We start from the raw sequence: 24,324 nt of genomic DNA on the forward strand, positions 1-24,324 counted from the left end.
GACATATAGATCAATGGAATAGAATTAAGAGTCCATAAATAAATCCATATATTTATGATCCATATATTTCTGACCATATATTTATGATCAATTGATTTTTCAGCAAGGATGCCAAGACAATGCAATGGAGAAATAATTGTCTTTTCAGCAAGTAGTGTTGGGACAATTGAATATCTACATTCAAATGAATGAAGTTGGACTCCTACCACACACCATGTAGAAAAATTAATGGATCATACACCAAAATTTAAGAGCTACAACTATAAAACTCTTAGAAGAAAACATTGGAGTAAATCTTTGTAACCCTAGATTAAGCAATGGTTTCTTAAATACAATACTAAAAGCACAACTGATGAAAGAAAAAATAAATTGGACTACATCAAAATTATAACCATTTGTTCTGTAAATGATAACATCAAGAAAATGAAAATACTCTCCATGAACGGGAGAAAATATATCGCAAATCGTATATCTCATAAAGGATCTGTATCCATAAGATATTTTTTTAAAAAGCTTAAAAGCTACAATAAAAATACAACCCAATTAAAAAGCAGGTAAAAGATTTGTATAAACACTTTTTGAAAGAAGATATGCAAATGGCCACATGAAAAGATTCTCAACATCATCAGTCATCAGGGAAGTGCAAATCAAAACTATAATGAGAATCCATTTCACACCCATTTTGATGGCTAGCATCAAAAAAACAGGCAATAACAAGTGTTAGCAAGCATGTGGAGAAATTGGAACTCTCACACGTTGCTAGTGGGAATGTAAAATGATGCAACTTCTTTGGGAAATAGTTTGCCAGTTTCTCAAAGTATCAGACAGAGTTACCATATAACCAAGAGAAATGAGAGAATACTTCCACATAAAAACTTGAACACAGATATTCATATTCATATTTTAAATCATGCTGAATCATTCATTCAGCATGATTTAAAATAATCCCAAAGTGGAAACAACCCAAATGTTCATCAGCTGATGAAAGGATGAATAAAATGAGGCTTATCTATAAAATAGAATATCATTTGGTAATGAAAAGAAGTGATGTACTACTGTTTGTTACAACATAAATGACATATGTTCTTCACATACTACATGTGTGATCTTTCTAAGCCTCAATTTCCTCTATTAGAATGTGATAATGCTTTCTTCCACCCAACTTCTGGGCACAATTATTGAGGGAGAAAATAGATTGAAGGCCTTCATAAACTGCCAAATATTTCTAAACTACCTAGAAAAAAATTAACAGAAAAACACAAGTGATTAACAGAGGACACTTACCTTTTCTTCAAAGAGGGCTTTGATATACTTTTTACCCACTTTTTTCTTCATTGTCCAGGAAATAGCTCTCATTTTTTTACCTAAACTTCCTCCATTATTTGAAGTTTTGTTTTGTTCTCCACTTTCATTTATGCATTCCCCATCATGTACCTAGTTAGAATTATTTACAAAAAACAAAATAATAAAGCAATGAAAAACATTGTCATTTGTCCACACTCCCTCTTCTCTCTTTTCTCTACTTCAGCTTTCTTTATCTTCACTGTAAAATTACAAACTAAAATAAATAAGAAAGTATATTAGTTTATTACTATCTGTGTTAACTTACCATTACCTAAGTTTCAAAAAAGAGTACTATAAATATTTTTAATTTCAGGTTTTTCTATCTTCCTTTACAAAAGCTTTGAAGAAACTATCTAAACATATTTTTAACTTCAACATTTTTCTGTGCTGTTCTCTTTCATAGCCTGAATCACAATTTTATTTAGATATTTATTTATGGGTTTTGTTGTTGTTTTAAAGTCTGTCTCCTCCTAGACTCTAGGCTTCATGAAGTAAGGAATTTCACCTGTATTGTAACAGTACTTTCTGAGTGCCTAAGGGAGATCCTGTCATAGAGTAGATGCTCAATACACCTTTACTGAATGAATGAATGATGGTTTGCTAAAAAATGTGCAAACTACTTTATCAGGTTCACTAAATTCTTTCACAAATTGCTAGGCCACCAGTACTAATCAATGAATTTGAATGAGCCTGAGCAACTTTTATAGGTTAACTCTCGAATTATAAACTTAATAACAGTAAATATATCTATGTATGATTATGGAAAGTTGAAGGTTTATACAATATGGGAGTTTGAGATTGACATATACACACAGCTATATTTAAAATAGATAACCAACAAGGACCTACTGTATAGCACAGGGAACTCTACTCAATACTCTGTAATAACCTAAATGGGAAAAGAATTTGAAAAAGAATAGATACTTGTATATGTATAACTAAATCACTTTGCTGTACACCTGAAACTAACACAATATTCTTAATCAACTATACTCCAATATAAAATAAAAATTTAAAAAAAAAGATCCACAAGAAATCCCTCATGATAAAAAAATTATATAGGGCTTCTCACTATTTGTATACACATACTGCATTGTATTATTTACAACTGTGTAAATGTTGATAGACCATATAGCTATATACAAGTTTATCAATGTATATTCATGTATGTATACAAGTTTAATCATAAGTTTATATATACATAAATATATAGGTGAATTAAAAGGGATATATGTAATATATGTATAAAAGGGGATATATTATATATACACATGCATATGTATGCACTAATGGAGGTATTTATAAAGTAATAATAGATGTCATTTTCTTTCTACTTTTTTTTGCCTAGAATATCCATTGCTGAAATAAACATATTTAAAGATATTATAGGTAGGTGGATATAGGAATCTGAAAGGTATTCTGAGAATCAGATATGATAAGAAGAATTCTTTATAAAAAAAACAAAAAATAAAGATGCAATATATAGAATGAATAATTAAGAGGTGCATAAGATCTAAAACCTATTGCTCTAAAACAAATCTATCACATGAATAGATAAATCAGGTTCAATGATAAGCATATATTTTGACTTTTCTCAATGTATATCCCTCTTCTCTACTATTTTATTAGTTGTTTTACATTTCATTAATCACTTATCACAGTTGGTCCATGGTTTATGAGATAGTATAACAAATAGCAAACTTTGGACACGATGTTGCATCCTGCCTTTGTCATTTATGACCTGTATAATTTAGAAGTAATTTTATTCAAACATATTTATTCAGTGATAAAATAAAAATAATAATAGTTCCTACTTACAGGTAGGTAAAGTGTTTAGTGCTGTGCTTACTTCCTGGTAAGTGCTCAATTAAATATAGTGATGATGATGGTGATGATGTAAATAATTTTATGGGAAGCTTTTCTTAAGCTACATTCAAAGTGTTCATGGTTTGCAAATGTGTATGGAATGGTCACCACTGAGTCATTTCAATGTGTACAGAAGTATGAGAGTGCAAATGAGCAGCCTATGCTCTCCTTAACTAATTTCCAATTAAGCCATTTAATCATTTCCTAAATTAAAGCAATTACAACTTACATAAAATTTAACATATATGTTGTTTTATAGTGGAAATGTTCAGAAAATTTGGGATCGTCTGTGTTACTTCAAACTGCACATCTCTTTTTAAGTTGATGTTCTGCCTTCCCAAACATCTGTTAGGTTTCTTAGATAGCTTTTTACTCTTAATGTCCAGCATGGTACTAGATACTAAATAATTGTTTGTTCATTTATCACAAAAATGTATGCAAGGTTATGATTTTTAAATATATTTCTTTTTCTCACTGTAATTTGCAAAAATTATATTGGCTTCATAATTTTTCATAATGTGTTTGTATAACACTTATTAAAATGGAATAGAATACTAACCCCAGTTGAGTCATCTGGCTTTGATACGGAATTATTCCGAAAACGGTCAAAATTCCCAAAACTGCTGCTGCGCTATAAAATAGGAAAGAAAAAGGAAGGAAATTTAGGATTTGTGACTTTCACTGATAAAACTGCTAAATAGATTAGATTATGGTTCAGTAAGCATCAGTCTCTTGCAAATACAGGGTTAAAAAATCTCTTCTCTCTGGAATATCTAAGGGCGCTGAAGGTGTAACTATTATTAACATTGTAATATTTGCAGTTCATAAAATGTCTTCATATGTTTATGTTACAGTGTTAAGCACCTTGGAGAAAAATCTATTAAAATATTTTTAATTTATAGTGTTACTTTTGCTCTTGAGAATGGCATGTATTACTAAACAACCAACCAACTAATAAAAAAACGACAAAACAGACAAAAACAAGCATTTGAGTAGATCCACAATTGTGCCTCATAAAGATCATATTTATCAAAAAATAAAAATGAACGCAAATGCATTTCCTGTTGCTAACTACTGATAATTTGAAACTCTCTACTAGATGTCAGAATGAGAAGGCACATACACAGACCTATTAATAAATTGAAAAGAGCATTTAGGTGTACACAGGTTGGGAGGAAAATGAATTTTTCCACATTTAACATGGAATTACAATGAGATCCCTGGGTCAATTTCATTCACTGGTTTTGAGAAAAAGCTCAGTATGTTAATAGAAGTCTTATTCTCTTGGATACTTTTTGCCTACAAGGCTACATTTTTATTCTTATGTAACTCATTCTAGGCAGGTAATTATAAGCAATTCCTGATATACTGCAAAGTAAATGATTCTCCTAAACACATTTTCAAAAATCTTTAGAGTCTTTGAGTCACAAAATTGATATTTTCTCACTATTTAATTTTATACATTGTTTGGGATGGTGGATATCAGATGTTACAGACTTTATATACCCACAAATCCCAAAAACATGTTCTATCTTAAGAACTTTATCTCATTTCAAGCTTATAATATTTTCAAAATAAGCTGGTGGTACTGAAAAATAACCTGGTAATTTGAAAAGTTAAAAATGGGAGTCAGTAATCTATAAAACTTTGTATTGTCCTTTAAAAGTCACAGACCATTTTAGTTCAAGTAGGCTTCAAAGGCTCTTAGTCTTTACAAGTGTTTTTATTCTCATGTCTCCCTACTAGTGATCTTTAAAACTCCTTGTTTCGCTTTTAAATCAGTTGAAATAAAAAGATCCTGGCATGAGACAAGGGGTTAGTTTGATAGACAGTGTGATACAGAACATCGCCCCAAGGATGATGGCTGTGTTAGACACAAATAATGCCTTTTGCTGACTTGCTACCCTTGATGAAGAAGCCCTTCAGCTTGTGGCGAGAGGAGAGAAAAAGAAGGACTGAAACTGAGAACCACTCTCGTTCTCACGCAGGGCTTACTAACTTAGAGTGATTTCCCAGAGCATTAATCACTTAAACTTGCCTAGTAGGCATTTCTGCCAGGCCATCATTGCCCAGAAATCACAAAAGGGAATTGAGTGTATTCTTGTGCTGCTTATAAACAATCTGAACACAGGGAAATCTGTTACTCTTTTATATACTTGAAACATTCTTATGGCCTATTGGAGCCTGTGCTTAGGACAATTTTGTAGTCTATAACCAGCCTATGTCCTGCCTACTAAATATTAATGAGGGTTACAGCATGATATCCACCACTGGATAATCGGTCGTGTTGTCCATGAGGGCACAGAATAGGCTCACTTCAGCATTCCTCTACAGTATCTTCTGCCATTAACTAATCAATAGTCACCACCTTTTAAAATTAATTCTCCCCTCACTATGTCAATAAAGAGAAGCAGATTATGGAGTAGTGGTCTTCAGGACTATTACTTTGGGTTTTGTCAGTCATCTCATTATGAATCACTCAACAGCTTTAAGCCAGAGGAGTAAAATATAAATCTGTGCTAAGACACCCTTTAGAAGCAAATCTAAGTATTTAAAATAACGTTTTTAAAATTTCAGTATTCTCTAGTCAAAAAGTTAGTGACTTTCTGAGATGGTTTCATAATGAATAGGTTATGGCTTAATGAAAAAGGGCTAATGTCTACTATGAGATATGGACAGTGAACAAATGTGTAATTTCTACTGCTGTTAAGTTTCTAGTGAAAAGGTGAATCGAGGTGGTAAGCTGGTTTCATAGATGATAGTCCTTTATAAATAAGAATGTATTTCAATATTGATAATTTTACACTGTATAATTGTAATGGATTAGGTTTAGCAAATACTATTTTGTGACAGAGCTCCCATCAAGACAGAGCTATTATATAAACAAATAGCTATCGACAAAAGAGTAACTTAAATATAAATGCAATTTATATTTTAGATAATTCTTTGTTTTTGTTGACATTAGATTATATTTAGTCTTTAACTATAAATCTATACAGTCTTTCCTTATGCAATTAGATATGTGTTTGTAAAATGACACACCTGTGGCAGGTAATTTGGAAAACCTAGCAAAATTACATGTATTTGCCCTTTTACCCAGAAATTTCATTTCTCTAGACATCTATGTCAGAGATACACTTGAATATAAATTGATTTACTCATCCACATTCAATGTAAATCTTTTATAATATTGAAAAGCTATAAACCCCAATGTTCATCAAGAGAAGGCTGACTGAATAATTTATGGTAAATTCAAACAACAGAAATGTGTGCATCTGCAAAAACACAGAAATATAACTATCTGCTATGGAATGATCTCCAGGATATAGTGTACGTGAAAAAAGACAAGTGGAGAAAAGTGTACATAATAGACCGCCTTTTATCTAAGGGTGGAAATACATGTATGTGTCTCAATACAGGCAAAAATATATTTTCCTTCTTAGAGAAATGGGGTAAAAGAAGCAAAGTAAAAGGGACAGAAAACAGACTTCTCTGACTATGCCTTGTTTTATAAATTTGACTTTAAAACCATGTAACTTTAAAAAATATTTATAAACAAAATTAAATAAAAATAAAAGCAATCCTTCTTAACAATTCCAAATAAAAATAATGAATCTAATTTCATATTGAATTGGTGGCTTAGAGAGAAGAATTATTTTAAACAATTTTTAAAAAGACAGTAATTTGATGGTTTAAAGGACCAAAAAAAAAAAAAGACAAATTTTAACCTGTTTTCCAATCCCATTTACAATTGCATCCAAAAAAATTACCTAGGAATAAATCTAACTAAGGAGGTAAAAGACATGTACTCAGAAAACTATAAGTCACTCATGAAAGAAATTGAAGATGACACTAACAAATAGAAACATATACCATGCTCATGGATTGGAAGAATTAATATTGTAAAACTGACCACATTACCCAAAGCAATCTATGGATTCAGTGCAATCCCTATCAAAATACCAAAGGCATTTTTCACAGAATTGTATGAATTCACAAATAATTCTAAAATTTGTATAGAAACACAAAAGACCTTGAATAGCCAAAGCAATCTTGAAAAAGAAGAACAAAGCTGTAGTTACCATGTTCCCTGATTTGAAACTATACTACACAGCTACAGTAATCAAAACAGTATGGTACTGACACAAAAACAGAGACGTAGTTTAATGGAACAGAATAGAGAGCCCAGAAATATACCACACTTATATGGTCAATCTACAGCAAAGGAGGCAAGAATACACAATAGAGAACAGACAGCTTCTTCAACAAATGGTGTTGGAAAACTGGAAAGCTACATGCAAAAGAATCAAACTGGATTACTTTCTCACACCACATAAGAAAATAAACTCAAAATGGATTAAAGACTTAAATCTAAGTCCTGAAACCATATAACTCCTAGACAAAATCATAGGCAGTACGTTCTTTGACATTGATCTTAGCAATATATTTTTTGGATATGTCTCCTCCTGCAAGGGAAGCAAAAGCAAAAAATAAATAAGTGGGACTACATCAAACTAAAAAGCTTTTGCGCAGCAAAGGGAATTATCAACAAAACAAAAAGGCTGCCTACTGAATAGGAGGAGATATTTGCAAATGATGTATCCAGATAGGGATTAATATTGGAAATATACAAATAACTCATACAACTCAGCATCAAAAAAAGAAAAAAAAAACCCAATAACCCAATCAAAAAATGTGCAGAGGCCCTGAGTAGATATTTTTCCAAAGAAAACATACAAATGGCCAAGAGGCACATGCAAAGATGCTCAGCGTCACTAATCATCAGGGAAATGCAAATCTAAACCACAATATCACCTCACACCTGTCAAATGACTATTATCAAAAGACAGCAAATAACAAGCAAGTGTTGGCAAGGATGGGGAGAAAAGGGAACCATTGTACACTCTTGGTGGGAATGTAAACTGGTGTAGCCACAGTGGAGAACAGTATGGAGGTTCCTCAAAAAGTAAAAAAATAAAACTACCATACAATCCAGCAATTTCACTCTTGGGTATTAATGCAAAGAAAAGAAAAAAGCACACTAATTCAAAAAGATACATGCACCCCTTTGTTCATTGCAGCATTATTTACAATAACCAAGTTATGGAAGCAACCTAAGTGCACATCAGTAAATGAATGGATAAAGAAGATGTGGTATACAAATACACACACACACACACCCCACACACAATGGAAAAAAAGGAACAAAATCTTGCCATTTGCAGCAACATGAATGGACCTAGAGGGTATTTTGTTAACTGAAATAAGTCAGACAGAGAAAGACAAATACTGTATGATTTCACTTGTATGTGGAATCTGAAAAAGGCAAACAAATGAACAAACGTAATAAAACAGAAACAGTAATACATACAGAGAACAAACAGGTGATTGCCAGAGGGGAGGAGTGGGGGGATGAGAGAAATAAGTGAGGAAGATTAAGAGATACAGACTTACAACTGAAAAATAAATGAGTCACAGGTATGAAATTGGGGAATATAGGAATAATAATGTAATATCATTGTATGGTGACAAATGGTAACTAGACAGCATGTTGGTCATTTTGAAATATATAGAAAGATCAAATCATTATGTTGTGCCCCAGGAATTAATATAGTGTTATAGGTCAATTATACTTCAAAAACAAACTCAGAAAAAGAGATTATATGGTGATTACTAGATTCAGGGGATGGAGAGAGGGGGATTGGATCAAGGTAGTCAAAAGGTACAAACTTCCAGTTGTAAGATAAGTAAGTACTAGGTATGTAATGTACAGCATGATAAATATAATTAATACTGCTGTATGTTATATATGATTGTTAAAAGAGTAAATCCTGGGGCTTCCCTGGTGGCACAGTGGTTGAGAATCTGCCTGCCAATGCAGGGGACATGGGTTCGAGCCCTGGTCTGGGAAGATCCCACATGCCCGGAGCAACTAGGCCCGTGAGCCACAACTACTGAGCCTGCGCGTCTGGAGCCTGTGCTCCACAACAAGAGCGGCCGCGATAGTGAGAGGCCTGCGCACCTTGCTGAAGAGTGGCCCCGGTTGCCACAACTAGAGAAAGCCCTCGCACAGAAACGAAGACCCAACACAGCCCCAAATAAACAAATAAGTTAATTAATTAAAAAAAAAAAAGTAAATCCTAAGAGTTCCCATCACAAGGAAAAGATTTTTTTAATCTTTATTTTATCTTATATCTATATGAGATGATGAATGTTACTAAACTTAGTGTGATAATAATTTCATGATGGATGTAAGTCAGATCATTATGCGGTGCATGTTAAACTTATATAGTACTGTATGCCAATTATATATCAATAAAACTGGAAGGAAAAAAATTTAAATTTTAACCTGTTTTCAGTATTCACACCATTGTTAATGATATCGATATATATAAATGCGAATGTTGAGAGACAATGAAAATAAGTAATGATGTTAATGACATTTGAAGTCAAAATTCTCAGTCTATATTCTCAAATTTTTCATTTTGTCATACCATAAAGTAGGTAAGCTTTCAAAGACTACTAGGGCCATGCCAAAACAACACAAGGGCCATATTAAAAGATTGTCACTAGGGTAAATTGTCTCCAAATATGGGACAATTTTAGTAAAAGGAAGAATAATAACTGAGCTACACTGAAATATATCTAATATATCAAAATTCATGAGTTCATAATGATACTAAGAAGAAAAATATCAGTTGTTACCTTTGGAAATGTCACAGCCATATTATGAAAACTGGCAAATAAAGGGAAAAACAAACATTTAATCTGTCCTTCTTGTATGAAGCATATTTTAGAGTAACTAAATATTTAATAAAGGAAAATTTTTCTTTCCATGTATATGTGTGTATATATTCTAGCTAATCAAATCAGTGATGAAATTACAAAAGTACCATTTTGTAAGTCCCTAATGGAATAATGGATCTAGGCAACAATCATCAATGGCTACTCAAATCACAAAAAAGAATGAACCAGAATATGGGCTTCATAATGGAAGCACCTAATATCACCAATGAAATATTCTTTTTAAAAAAAAACCGCGATCACACCAAGCTTCTGTACTAACAACCAGATTACAAAAAATACAGAGACAGAGGAGCATGTTAAATGATATCAAAAAGATGAAGTCAACCAGAAAATTTTAGACAATGAGAAAATTTACAGGACAAATAACCTGGTTTCTTCAACTAATCAACAGAAAGAAATAAAAGAAGAGAGGGAAAGTATAAATTGAGAATCTTTAAGAGTTGTATCAACTACATAAATACTGTAAAATCCATAGATCTTATTTAGATATAGATCAAAAAAACCACTGTAGCAAAACACATCCAGGAGACAACTGAGGAAATTTTTAAATAAGTAGCTAAATGATGATATTGAGGAAGTATTGTTATTTTTCATTTGTAATTCAAAATAATCTAGTGAGGGCAGGAAGTATGTGGGCATAAAGAAGAGACATGACTGGATGTTATTTAATGATTCACTGGGTGATGGATATATGGGGTAGATTGTACTACACTCTGAGTTTACATATGCTTGAAATTTTCCATAATAAAATGTTGGGTTAAAAAAAGAACCAAATGTACCTGTATAAAAGCTAAAAAATAATTTACAAAGAGTTAATAAGGTGTAGGGCAGGGGGAAGCATATGGGAAAACTGTACCTTCCTCAATCTTGCTGTGATCCTGAAGCTGCTCTTAAAAAAAATAGTCTTAAAAAAAAAAAGAGTAAATGGTTGCACAGCTTTCTAAGGAACTAATTTTTAAAGATATCATCAACATTACTTAGATCATGGTTGTTTAGAGGTATGGACTTATTTAAGGAGAAAATAAAGTTTTGCTTTCTAAATTTATTTTAGTACAACTAACTTTCCGATATAAATGTATTTTACTGGACTACCTTTTGAAGACTATCTGATTATGTGGTACAGATTACCCTCTTCCACATAGTCTACTTGGCTTCCACAAAAATAGGGCTGAATAAGTGGCATTTGGGTTGTTTGAACTCATTTGTGTGTGTGTGTCCCTACGCAATGCAAAGAACTTAAGAAAGGATTCTTTTTCATTGGTCACATTTCTTCTCTAGTTTTGTATAATTCTAATTATTACAGAATGTCTATTCATTATATAAAACTAGCAGGGTTCTTGGAAATCATATAGTCCTTCTCAATGAGGAAACTGTTATAGGAACCAAAACTTGCAAAAAAATCCACCCCCCCTTTTTTTTCTCAATTCTCCACCCTGCTGTACTCTCCACTATGCCATTCCATTACAATGTTTTGATCCTGTTTTCCATTTTCAAAGAAACTTGCTATCTAAGCGGGATGAAAAATATATAAAGTTAGCTTGATATATAGAATAGAACTGAGTAGGTTACTTAAAACAATGACCATCCTAAATTTATCAACATGAAGGAGAATTAGGGAGTCTCTTTTTTTTGGGGGAATGTAAATCAACCTTTTGACCAAAACCAAAAGGATTGAACCCTTATTTTCATTTTTTAACCACTCTCCAGCTTCCGGGATCTTCAAGTAAAATCTTATCTCCAGCATGACAATATTTGGGGGTAAGGCATCGGTGGAAAATTTCACAGTCTATTTCAAAGAAAAATTTGCATATATGAGTCAGACATCTGCAGTATTTTGAAATATACTGGCAAATTAAAAATCACACACACTCTGCCAATGAGTTCTCACATCATCTAAATATTGCACATAGAACCTTCATTGGTAATATGCTCTTAAAGTTCAGAATTCTCTTTCAGCACGTGCTCGTATGAATATTCTATAATAATGGTATGCTAAATCTCAATAAGCTTGTCAGCCTTTATCCAAAGGCATTCGAGGATTTAATTGTTCTAACTAACTCAGGTGCTGAGATCCTTTGAAGAGTGTGAAACAAATTTAACTCACTTAAAATAATCTGTGAGGATTGCCTCAGTGTCAAACAATTACACTATCATGTGGCGTTGATGGAAGACAGTTGTTTGGGCGTCAGGGGGCTGAAGGCTGAAAGACAAGCAGGGTGTGAAATAAGGCCTTCAACACTAACATTTTAACCTTGGGTAAAGGCAACTCAGTACTCAAATATGTATCAATGCTCTAAATATTTTTAATGTACATCTGGACTCTTAGAACAAAAGTTAGTCTACTTGATCTCTCTGGTTCAGTATCTTTCCTATCAACTGCAGGCTATCTAAAGGAAGTGCAGATTCTGACTCCACCACAGTGTTTTAAAAAGTTGTGTCAAAATTTCCATGCTAAAGCTTTCCTTTCAGAAGTTTATATGCCAAGAGATGTTTTCTGTAAATTGAAACTACCTCAAAGAAAATTACCTAAAGAAAACTAGAACTAAAAAAAAAAAATCAATGCAGAATGAGCCATACCTGTAAAAGTGTTTATTTGTATCAGCCTATTTAATATAACAAAAATAAGTTTTATGAGTAAAAAAGATTCAAACATTGAGAATTCTCAATTGCACCGCTGCATTACTTACTTATTACCATATCTCATGATTTACATTGCATTCACTGACTATAAGTATGCTGCACTTTTAGGAACTGAATAAAAATTAAGATATTCTATTTTAGCTGAAAAGAATTTTTAAAATAAATAATACTGATATGTCTTAAATATCTTTTTTTCAGGTAAAAAGCATAATGCAACCAAAGTTCAGTCATTTGATATTATTAGGTATCAACTCTTACAAAAACCTATAGAATAAAAAGGAAATGCAAAACTTTAAAAATGTGACCACGATCAGGCTGTCTTGAACTTCTCAGCTTCTTGTTTTTCCTATTGTAAAACTTCTGCTGGCTTACTCACTCCTGTATTATTATTATAGCACTTACTTTCTGTTCCTTCTCTCTCTTTTTCTAACTGCTAAACCCATAAACAAGTATACTAAGTGGTCCCTCTTGATCCTTCTGGAATTGTTTCATTATACCATCCTTCCTTGAAATCTTCAAGAATTCCCCTAGGGAACCCACTTTTACAGCTTCTCTAATTTAATTTACAGTAGCTTCTCTGCCTGCCTTCAGGCTGGAAGGCATATATGCCAACAAAAATCTCTCTCTGCTTATGGCCTCTTACCCCTGAGGATCTGTTTTGATCCTGCCTTCTGAACCTTCCACCTGCACTGTTGGAAACCGGTATTTGCTCACTGCTGTCTTTGGGGAGTTTGGACACATAATGCAAAATGTAATATATTTACCACACACACATTCTTTCAGCCTTCACATCTGCTCAGTTCTTTTCCCAAATCTCTGTTGTAGGCATTTATCTTCATTACCGCTACACAACTATGTGCTTATAACCCCATTCCTGAGTCAAGGAAATAACAACTTTCAGCTCTTTAGTTCCTAAATTCTTGCCTCTCCAATCATCTAAAGAAGTCACAACACTGGACTAATTTCCCTAAAATACCAATTCTCATCATTCCATTCTTCTTCTCAAAGTGTAAAGCTTGCTCCACATTGGTTTCTTGGCCCCTGAGAGCTTGCTTTATGCCGAGTGATTTATCTATAATTATTTCATTAAACAAATACAACCCCCCTCTGAGATGGTTATTGATTTCTCCAGTTTACAGATGAGGAAAACTGAGGCTCAGAGAGTTTAAGTGGCTCTTCTTTAGTTAACAAAATGAAGTCCAAACAGCATGCTGCACATTCATGATTCCCCATGGATTCAGGTAATGCTAGTCAATCTGATTAAGCAGAACTTCTGACACTTCTTGCTGGCCAGTATGGACACACTCATTTTTGTTTCTAAGCTGTTGCTCATGCTGTTTTTCTCTCAAGGAAAGTTCATCCACTCTTCTTCCTCCTATTCAAATCCAGTCCATTCTTCAAGGGCAGGATCAAGTCCTACCTTGTCTATGAGACCACTTGCTGACATCTCATCATTTTAGCACACACTGATTGCCCCCGATCTTAAGTGATGTAGGCCTATAGAAAAAATCCTACCGTTGGGAGCCTTGGGAAAATCACAACCGATGACAAATCCCACACATTTCTCTTCAAGTTAAATGACAAAAACCATACATTTTACAGTTACACAAAAGCAAATTATAACTTAATCACGTTATAGTCAAAGAAAACAATTTGCTGATGTTTAATTAAGGAGCATAATGTTTTACATTATGCAATTCAGTGTAAATATACTAAGGGGCTTCTATGGCTAAACTTTGTGCTTGGGATCAGGGCTGTCTGTATGAATAAGAATCTATCCTGGAGGATTTACCCTCTACTGGTGGCATCAATCACATAATTTCAATCTATAAGAGCTAAATAGAGCCATATTCAGATGAATGGTATACAAATATAGAAGCAATTCCTAAAAGCAGATTATATTTACACACACAATAAATTAAAATGTATACTAGATGTCATCTTGGAAATTTATATTCATCATTATTTATACTTGTACTGACTACTTAATACATGAAAGGCATTTTTTGTGCATATGTCTATATCTATATTATTGATAGTCTAAAGAAAGACAGTAAAATGATCACAGATTTTGGACATGAAATTAGCTGAAATCAATACAATTTGAATTTGCTTAACCATCTTCAAAAATTATTTACTGTAAGAGATTGTGTAGTTATTGACTGAGGGACTACTTAGAAATTGCCAAATCTAAAGAGGATAATTGCTAAAATGATGATAAAGTAATAAAAAGACAATGAACCACACACTGTATATTAAAAGGAGCACTGGATGACAAAAAAATGTGTCTTAATAATTATCTCCCAAACTCTTCAAGGGAGAGAAAGAAAGATTGTTTCTAGTGAACATAATCATTTGGGGGCACTAGAAAAGTGTTGTGTATTCACAAGAATATATCACTAGGATTTCCCATTGTCTGGATGGACTATCTTTCGAAACCAGAATAAGTGAAACTTTTCAATTCTTTGCACCAGCATGGGATGGGTTGTTAAGACCTTCATGGAGAGCTGTGTTGAAAAGCGTTCCAATGCCACTTTTGGGCTTAGAGTTAGAGATCATGATTAACTATGTCCACCAAGATTACACAAGATGGTGTGTGTTTTAGGGAAGATGGTGAGGAGGGGAATGAGGAATTACAGGTAACGTATTTTATGCATTTACCATACCTATTCAATGATAAGTAATTTCTGTGAGCAAATTTCCATTACTAATTTTGTTTTCTAGGCACCTTGATAGAGAGAATACAGTATGAAAAATGGATGATTCAGATTTCCAGTTACAATAAATATGTATAATCCTCCCATAAATTTAGAAATTAACTTTCTATTGTGTACATATTAGATTTTTTCTACTTATAGCCAAATAGTAAATCATATTTTAACTATAGTCACGACATTGTCAACTATTTTAATCCCATAATCTTCAAAAACAAATAAATAAGTCTGCATAAATAATTCTCCAGAGTAGCATATGGCTAACAAAAGAAGATAATATTGAATATCATGGTTAAAGAAGGCAGCAGTTATTTAGAGAAGAATAACTTTGAAGTAGTAATCATAGCAGGCCTTACTACATTGATCATAATCTTAATGATCAATGTCCTGGTTTTCTCAATAAAGGCCGTAATCTACTATTTGTTCTACCTACTAATGAAATTATATCATATGTATTATGCATAGTATCATTAATCTAAAAGACAAACTATTGAAAAAATGAAAGAGAGGTTATGCCTATTCAACTTTATCATCAAAGAGATGTGTAAAAAGCAAGAGTAACTTTTTGTCATCTAAATTAAACTGAACATTCTCTTTCATGGTTTTAGATTTAAGCCTTTTCTCCTTTTCAGTAATCAGAGAAAAAGTCTTGAAAATTTTTTCTTAGTTAACATGTGGTGGAAGAATGTACAGTACTGCTAAGTCCTTGAAGAGATACTTATTAACGTACTTAGTAGTTGAGTATGTTGACTCAAACTTTAGGATCTTGAGAAATTTCCTAACCAAGTTTACCAGTCAAATGTTTCTACCACTAAATCCAATTACTCCAGTTTTAAAAATAAAATAAAATCTTCACAAAGAGGCCAACATTCATAGTACCCATTGCTTTGAAATCATAGTTAAATAAAGGAGTGAAAATAAAGTTGGGAAAATGGAATCCATTTAATACACTTTCCCATCAAATTCTCTGGAATGAAAACTCTCCTTTACCTCCGTTAGTCTGCAATGTCCACCACATTCATTTGGCCTCTGGGTACGTAATGACCTCTAACGTTCTCCCCAGGGGATATTCCAGTCATGCAGTGATCTCCTTGAACACAGGTAATGACAAACAACAAGCTAATTCTCAAAAAGGTTTTTTTTAAAGTCATTTTTACTACTTTTAAATGAGTGTGTTTGATGCATGATTTTGGTCCCTCTGATTAATGGTCACCGCCAGCCCAGCTTCTGGAATTGTAATGTTTCTGTGAGCTTCCCTCCAGCAGAGCTCGACCATTAATCCAGTGGCATATGTCAGCTCAGCAGAGCAAGGTCACTCTTCTGCTTCAAGGGGAACCTTTTTAGAAATAATAAAACTGACAGAAAGTTCTTTTTTGCATGTTTTATGCCACCTGAGGTTGAGTGCTGCAGTTAATATCATAAAGCTTATAAACATTCCCATCTCAGGCAGCACCCGCTGACATTATGCTTAGGAATTTAAACGTTTTTTTCTTAGTAGAACAGACATGTTTATGTGGGGCAAATATACAGTATGTAATCCCGAACAAGGAAAGAATAAGTAGAAAAAAAACAGCTGTAAGCTCATGCTAGGATATTTGGAAGAGATGTTTGGATTCTATAACTTCTTCATTGTCAATTACATTTATTTTCCTTTCATTGTATTTGGATTTGGCTCTAAAAATATTTTAGTCTATTGAGGAGTTAATAGTGGTTTGAAATGTAATAGTAGTGGTAGAAATGAACTCAGTTTATGACAGTTCCTAAACCTACAATATATGTCTGATAATTGTAGAATATTTATCTTTGAAGGAATTTTATTTTTAAAATTATGAACCTTTGTTTCATTGGTAATAGGTACTTTAAAATTGATAAATAATTATAGTGAGATATTCATAAACTTAAAGTAATTTGAAATTTGTAGATGGCTTAGTTTAGAAAAGATGATGGCTGTATAATAACTCACAATATAAAGACTATATACCCATAAGCATTACAAAATTTATATATCAAATTATTTATTATTACTGTTAATTAAAAAATCAAAGTTGCCTAGCTAAAACCATGTGAATATTCAGAAAAAATTTTAATCAAATATTCAGACCAATGTCCTATCACTATATTTTATGATATTGATATAAGGTAAATCTGTCTTGAATCTTATTCCAGGAATTTAAATTGTTAAAATTATGAAAAACATAGACAAGAAACTTCATTGTTTAGCTGTCTTTATTTTATGAATATAGAGAAAATGTGGGGTCAGGTGGCAACTTAAGCCAGTCCTTCCAAGAAGCCAGTTTCTTGGTTGGGTCTCCATGTCCAATGTCAGGCCCTCACATTGACAGGTACAAGAACTTTATTTTTCAAGCTTGCAGAACTAAACAACTCCAAGGGGTATTGATTCACAAACTATACTGTTAGGCTACCAAAAATGGCAATACCAAGTATTGGTTAGGTATGAGAAATTCAACTGCCAAGAAGAATGCATATTCTTGTTGACTGATCAAAGAATTGTCTCCCCTAGAGACATGGGACGCAAAGTCATTGCTGGAAGTTTGTTTGATTTGTACAGTAGAGTCACAGAAATGTGAATTAGTTTGTATTAAAGGCTAGAGACACGAAGTTATAATAGCCTGAACTTAGTTCACCTAAGTGAGCAAGTCTGCTGAGCCTAATGGAATATTCGCTTTTGTTGATACAGATTGTTCTGCAGACTCAATGGCAAATTTCTACTCTCCAACGCCTTTCTAACCTCCCTGAAAGCAACACTCTTTGCAAATGCTTTTTTTTTTCCTTCAGACAGACTACATTACAATTTTTGATTATTGTTTTGTCTCATTACATTCTAAGAACGGTTACTTTGTTTTATGTGGGTGTTGCCCAGATCTTTATCAGTGACCCATTTACAAACTATGTCTTGGGGTAGAGTACTACTTTAGATGACTTATATTATCCATTAGTCATTACACAAGTATTGTGCATATGTTGAGGAATCATGACTATGTTCCATATTATAAATATTTTTGATGATAGCCAAAGTGTAATAGAGGGCACACAGAGTCTGAAAGTTAGACAGAGTTCAATACCCTTTGTTCCCCCCAAAAATTGCAGGGATACAAATATGAATTAGATGCATCCCCTGTGCTTGATGGTAACTCCATTTGGGAGGACATATTAGAATAAACTATGCTAAAAGAAACAATAGAGGTATTGAACAAGTACTATTAAACTAGAAAGGAGGGAGAGATTATTAATCAAACATGTACTATGTGCTAGGAAATTTACATATGGTAATTAACTTAATTCTCACATCAATCCTATGAGACGTGCCTTAACATATCCCCTTCTTCAGATAAGCACAAGAAACTCAAATGATGTTTAACAAAATGTTCAACATCTCATAGTTAAGAAATATCAAAATAAGACCTCAAACCCAATCTATAAGACTTTAGTTCATATTCCCTCCTGCTCTACCAGAATGCCTTCTAATGCACTGCCTTGGGTTAACTGGTGGAGGCTTTCTTGAGGGAATGAGAGTCCAGTGAGGTATTAAAAAATAAGTTCATGAGTTGGGAAAAATGGGCAAAGGTATTCTAGGCTAAGGGAGGCACAAACAGGAAAGAATGAGAGTGGTCAGAGCCACTGAAAGCTGAGATTTGGATACACAAAGAGAGACACCAGGTTATGTGCGCAGAGGGGCAACCAAATTAAAGGGCAGCAAGTGGTGGCCAACTGCCAGCCAGAAAGAAGCCTAGACAGATCCTTCCCTATGTCCCTCAAAGGAAACCAGTTCTGCCACATCTTGATCTTGGACTTCCAACACCAGAACTGTGAGAAAATAAATTTCTGTTCTCTTAGCCACTGAGTCTGTGGTATTTTGTTACAGAAGCCCTAGAAAACTAATACAGACTAGGTGAAAACTTCCAAAACTCTTTAAATGAAGGGAGAAAGGGGACATGGCCAGCTGTGTTGACAAATGGCTCTCTATCTATAGAAGAATCATTTTGTCTACCATCAGAGACAGCTTAAAACCCTCTTCTATTCTTATTAATCAATTCTTAATGGAGGACATTTTTGTTCTCTACTAAGAAGCTAATTATGAATGTCTTGTTTCCAAAAGTTCACCTAAGTCCTTAATACTAGAAAGGAAGAGAAATGGATCAGTTTGGGAATGCTAAATTTGGAAACACAGCTAGGTAGAGTATGGACTTAATTCCATTATTTAAAAAAAAACACACACAATCTGCAGGGATAATGAAGCCATTTATCTCCTAAGCAAGGCAAGGAAAGTTTAAAGAGAAAGTGTCATTAAATTGATTTTTAACAAATCCAGTGCATTGGTAGTCAAGGTAATGACTTTATACCTTCCTATAGGATGTAATACCCACATTTACAAGGGGAGTCTACACTTCTGTCATTTCTCTCAACCATTTGTCTCCAGAACTTTCTATGTATCATCTAGGCACTGTGTTTTTTTCAGATATAGCCGTCTATTTGGTACTAAACCTTTGCTACTTGCTTGAAATAAAACTTGATTACAGATTCATGTTCTATAAAATGGGATGGCTAGGGTGAATTGCTACTTTGTTTGAAGATAATTTTTCAAGGCTAAAATTATTTACCTCTTTCAAACAATTCAACAAGGTGAAATAAACAAATTATTAGTTCATCTATTCTGATTCAAGGTACCCCAGAAATGAAAATTAAATCCAATAGAAAATTGTATTTTGAAGAAAGAGGTAGAAACTTTTGGGAAGTGGCATATCAGTATGGGGGTAATTTTCTGGTGGCTGTGGTCACAAGGATGAGGGCATTTCTCCTTGAAGTGTGAGCCCAGCTGGAAGCAAGAACAGTGCAGAGCAGGGGCAGCCTTTCTCTTTGCCACCTTTAGAGCCCATGTGGTAAGTTCCTTTCTTATATATCCAAATGTATACAGTATGTACAAATAAATCCCAAATTCAACATCTTCTCAACATCCAACCTGTTGCTTCCCTTGTCTGAGCCACCATTATCTCTTTCCTAGTTTCTGTAATAGCTTCCTAAAGGGTCTCTTTTCGCTGCTTCCTCCCTCACTTTCTTCAGTGTATTTGAAACACAAAAGCAAGAATAAACCCACTAAATGTAAGCCAGATCCTTCTCTTCCCTTCTCAAAATCTTTTAATACTAGCTCAAATCCTTATAATGACCTAGAAGGCCCTCTACATCTGGCTCTTTGTGACTGCTCTTCCCCTTGTGTATTCTGATCCATTGTTTCTCAAACACACCAGGGACACTCCATATATACACTACTATGTATAAAATAGATAACTAATGAGAACCTACTGTATAGCTCAGAGAACTCTACTCAATGCTCTGTGGTGAACTAAATGGGAAGGAAATCCAAAACAGAGGGGCTCTATGTATACGTGTAACTCATTCAATTTGCTGTACAGCAGAAACTAACACAACATTGTAAAGCAACTCTGCTCCAATAAAAATTAATTTAAAAAAAAAAAAGGCTTTTGGTCTTGCTCTTCCCTGGGCCTGGAGTAAGATTTCCTCAGCCAATCTCATGGCCTTCATTTCCTTCAGGTCCCTTTTTAAATGTCCCATTCTCACCAAGTCTTCCCTGGTTCTTTGTATTTCATATTCTTCCTTTTCTTCTTAACACTTACCATCACTTAGCATACTATGTATTTAACATATTCATCTTGTTTATTGTCTGTCATCCCCAGTAAATGTAAATCCTATGAGGCCAGAGGTCTTTGTTTTATTCACCACTGTATTCCCAGCATATGGTCTATATTGTTCATAGTAAGCACTCAGTAGATATCTATTGCTTTGAAGAATGAAGGAAGGAAGGAAGGAGTGAATTAACTTTTAAGTTCTTTGAAGAGATTAGTAGAAAAAAATATCTCCAGATTGGGAGACTTTAAACATTATTGATGCTCAGGTACATTCTACATTAGGTAAATTAGAATATTGAAGAAGGAACCCAATCATCAGTATTTCTTAAAGCTCTTCAGTGATTCAAATGTGCAACCTAGGTTGAGAACCATCAATGTAGACATCATTTCCAAACTTTAAAGTGCTCACAGAACTCCTGGGTATCTCACTACAATGTACATTCTGAGTTAGTAGGCCTGGGGTAAGCCAGAGAATCTGCATTTCTAACAAACTCCTGGAATGCCAGTGTTGCTAGTCTGCAGGACCACAGTGAGTAGCAATACTTAGATCCATATTCAGCTCAAACTTGGTGACCCTGTAATACTTTTTACTGTGGTCTATACTCCATTTTCTTCTGACTTATGTTATTTGTTTTTAGGTTTGCATTATAATGTACTTTAAATATTTCTTGGTAAACAAATATGACATAAATACTAACTAAATAAATACTAACTAAATAAATACTAACTAAATACAGAAGTAAAGAGAACGTTTAGAGAGATTTTTTAGGGGCACGGAGGGGTAATAACCAAAAGTAAAGATAAACATTTATTTATACCCACCATTTTTTTAATGGGAAAAGTGGATTTAAAATATTACTTACATTGTATATCACATACCTTACTTGGAATCACTTTGTTTGAAAAGTCAAAACATTCAACTGAAGTCACATAAATTAAAGTCTGAAAATTATACCCCAGATGATGATACAAAAAGAAGTAGCAGGGGGGAAACCCACAGATTTAGAAGAAGAAAAGCTGTCCCGAATAATCTCAAATCAATTTTTTTTCTAGCCATGATATCTTGGACAAAATTTTTCACAGCTACAGTGCTGTTTTCTGTAAATTGGATGGTGGAGGGAGTTCCATAAACCTCTTGTGCAAGTACTTGGCCTAAAGTAAGCACCGGTTCATATAAATACTTCTTCTCTTTTCTTATACCTGGTTACATAAGAGTTAAAAATGTGTCTTAACAGTCTTGATAGGAAAAGCAATGAAGAAAGCTCTTAAATGCCACAACTATGTGTCATCCTTGTCTAGGAGCATAAATTTGCACAGCGGGCAGTGCAGTGAAAACAACTCATAATCAACTCATCACCTCTCATCATTGCTAGGATCAAATGCAAATGGGAAAGAATGCCACTTCAGTCATTGCTAGTGAAAATTAGCATCTGTGACACTAATGGTGTCTCATTTAGTATGCACTTTGGATTTTTAAAAATGGTAAAAAAAAAAAAAAACTATTTCCAGAGCCGCCATTATTCCAGTGTTTCATTTTAAAATAACAGTGGTATTTGAATCTCCTTTACTCAAAGAAAAACCTGAGTTAAGATTTATTAACACAGATCATTAATCCCAGCCAAATAAAGGTCAACCTGTTTTAATTACCGGTGCAGAGCTTCATTTGTGGTGTCTATTCCTTTTCTATTTTCGAAGTTTCTACCATATTCCCTGACCTGGAACAATGGTCTACTTGTTATTTAACAATGGGACTCTCTAGGGAATCTTGCACAACATTTGCTTTATTGGAGTTTTTCTTAAAATAAAACTTAGAAATGATTTACAATTGTATTTACACACATGCATACAAACTTTCTTATGTACACACTAACAGGCTTGCTACCAAGAATAAAGAAAATACATAGTAGTAGTCAGTATTCATACTTGAACCAAGTTGCATACAGTAGAATGAAGAAACTTCATTCACTTTACAAATACTTATTAAGAGCTTACTACATTAAAGGTGTTATACTAGATTTAGGAGGGAAATACATGCTTTTAGTTATCTCAATACTAGGTCATGATTTTTTTGACAATTTGAACATTTGAATGCTAATAAAGTTGTTCTTATTGTTGTTTTAGAATTTTAAGTTTTAAAGCGTGGTTGGACACCTGGAGGGATTTTATAGGTGGAATTCTGGCATTTAGTCAGAGACAAGAATGGAGGACCTCTAAATTCCTTTCTAACTGACAGAGAGAGGCTCTTAAACATATGCTCTCCCAGTTTTCCTTAAAATTTGGCTGGTGATTAAGACAGAAATAGAAATAATATCTACGGTCCCTATGCTTGTAACGGTGGCATAATAATTAAGAACAGGAGTGCCGGAAATTGACACATGTATTTCACACAACACAGTTTTATTTTTTATCTGTGCGTCTTTGCTTAAGTTTATTAACCTTCTCTATGCCGTCTCATCTATAAGGCTAAATAAAAGTTATTCTCTCACAGAAATGTTACAAATATTAAATAAATTAGTGTACAAAAAGCTCTAAACACAGCCACTGGTACATTATAACCTCACAATAAATATAGCAAACTAAAACATTTTAGTTGGAAAAAGAGTTAAGGAAAATTATGTTCTATAATTTAAAGATTTATTGAGTGTAATGAGATCATATCTTTTGAACTCTGCATACTAGTTATGCTTATTTTTTTAATTCACAATCAGTAGTGGGCACTAGTGATGAGGAGGTAAAAACAAAATTCAAAAAGGAAAGTACAGTACCTTGCAAGTATGTTAAGAAAGGCTATTTTTGATTGACTAATCTAAATGTAGAATACTTAATCATTTATCAAAAAGAAATTTATCAAATGTTTTTCTTAATTTGGAATTTACTTATACTCCATAGAGAGTTCTGAGACATGAATTATAACAGTTTCCCTTATGGAATATTTCTGGCCTCTCCTTCTTAACCTACACTATGAATCTCTTATAATAAATATGAATGCTAGTGGTCCTATTTATGAGCTATTTGAAGGAAAGAACCCATACCAAAAATGGAGAAACAGAGGAGAATAAAAGGTGAAAAAGAAAACATATTAATAAATTATAGATGGTAAAATGATATTTTAATGGGTTTTGATTTTTTTTGATTCATGGATATCTTTATTGATAAGTCTTGTGAATATAAGAAAATATTAAATTATTTTGTATACGGACTCATAAAATCTATTGCTACATTTTATATCCATGAATGTTTTGAACTTTCTCACAACCACAGGACATATTTAAAAATACTAATAACAAAGT

The 24,324-nt window shown here is 33.3% G+C and overlaps 1 protein-coding gene across 2 annotated transcripts in view; it reads right to left on the reverse strand.

Moving 5' to 3' along the window:
* The window catches only part of SAMSN1 (SAM domain, SH3 domain and nuclear localization signals 1), a 205,982-nt gene that overhangs the window by 21,663 nt on the left and 159,995 nt on the right, over positions 1-24,324 (reverse strand). For both annotated transcript variants that reach the window (XM_007100004.4, XM_028494391.2), the window contains 2 exons: positions 3,770-3,841; positions 1,285-1,434 (listed from right to left, as the gene is read on the reverse strand). In XM_007100004.4, coding sequence (XP_007100066.3) covers positions 1,285-1,434; positions 3,770-3,841 — 222 coding nt within the window. The remainder of the gene's footprint in view (positions 1-1,284; positions 1,435-3,769; positions 3,842-24,324) is intronic.

This window comes from Physeter macrocephalus, chromosome 1 (genome assembly GCF_002837175.3).
Source record: "Physeter macrocephalus isolate SW-GA chromosome 1, ASM283717v5, whole genome shotgun sequence".
Taxonomy (NCBI): domain Eukaryota; kingdom Metazoa; phylum Chordata; class Mammalia; order Artiodactyla; family Physeteridae; genus Physeter; species Physeter macrocephalus.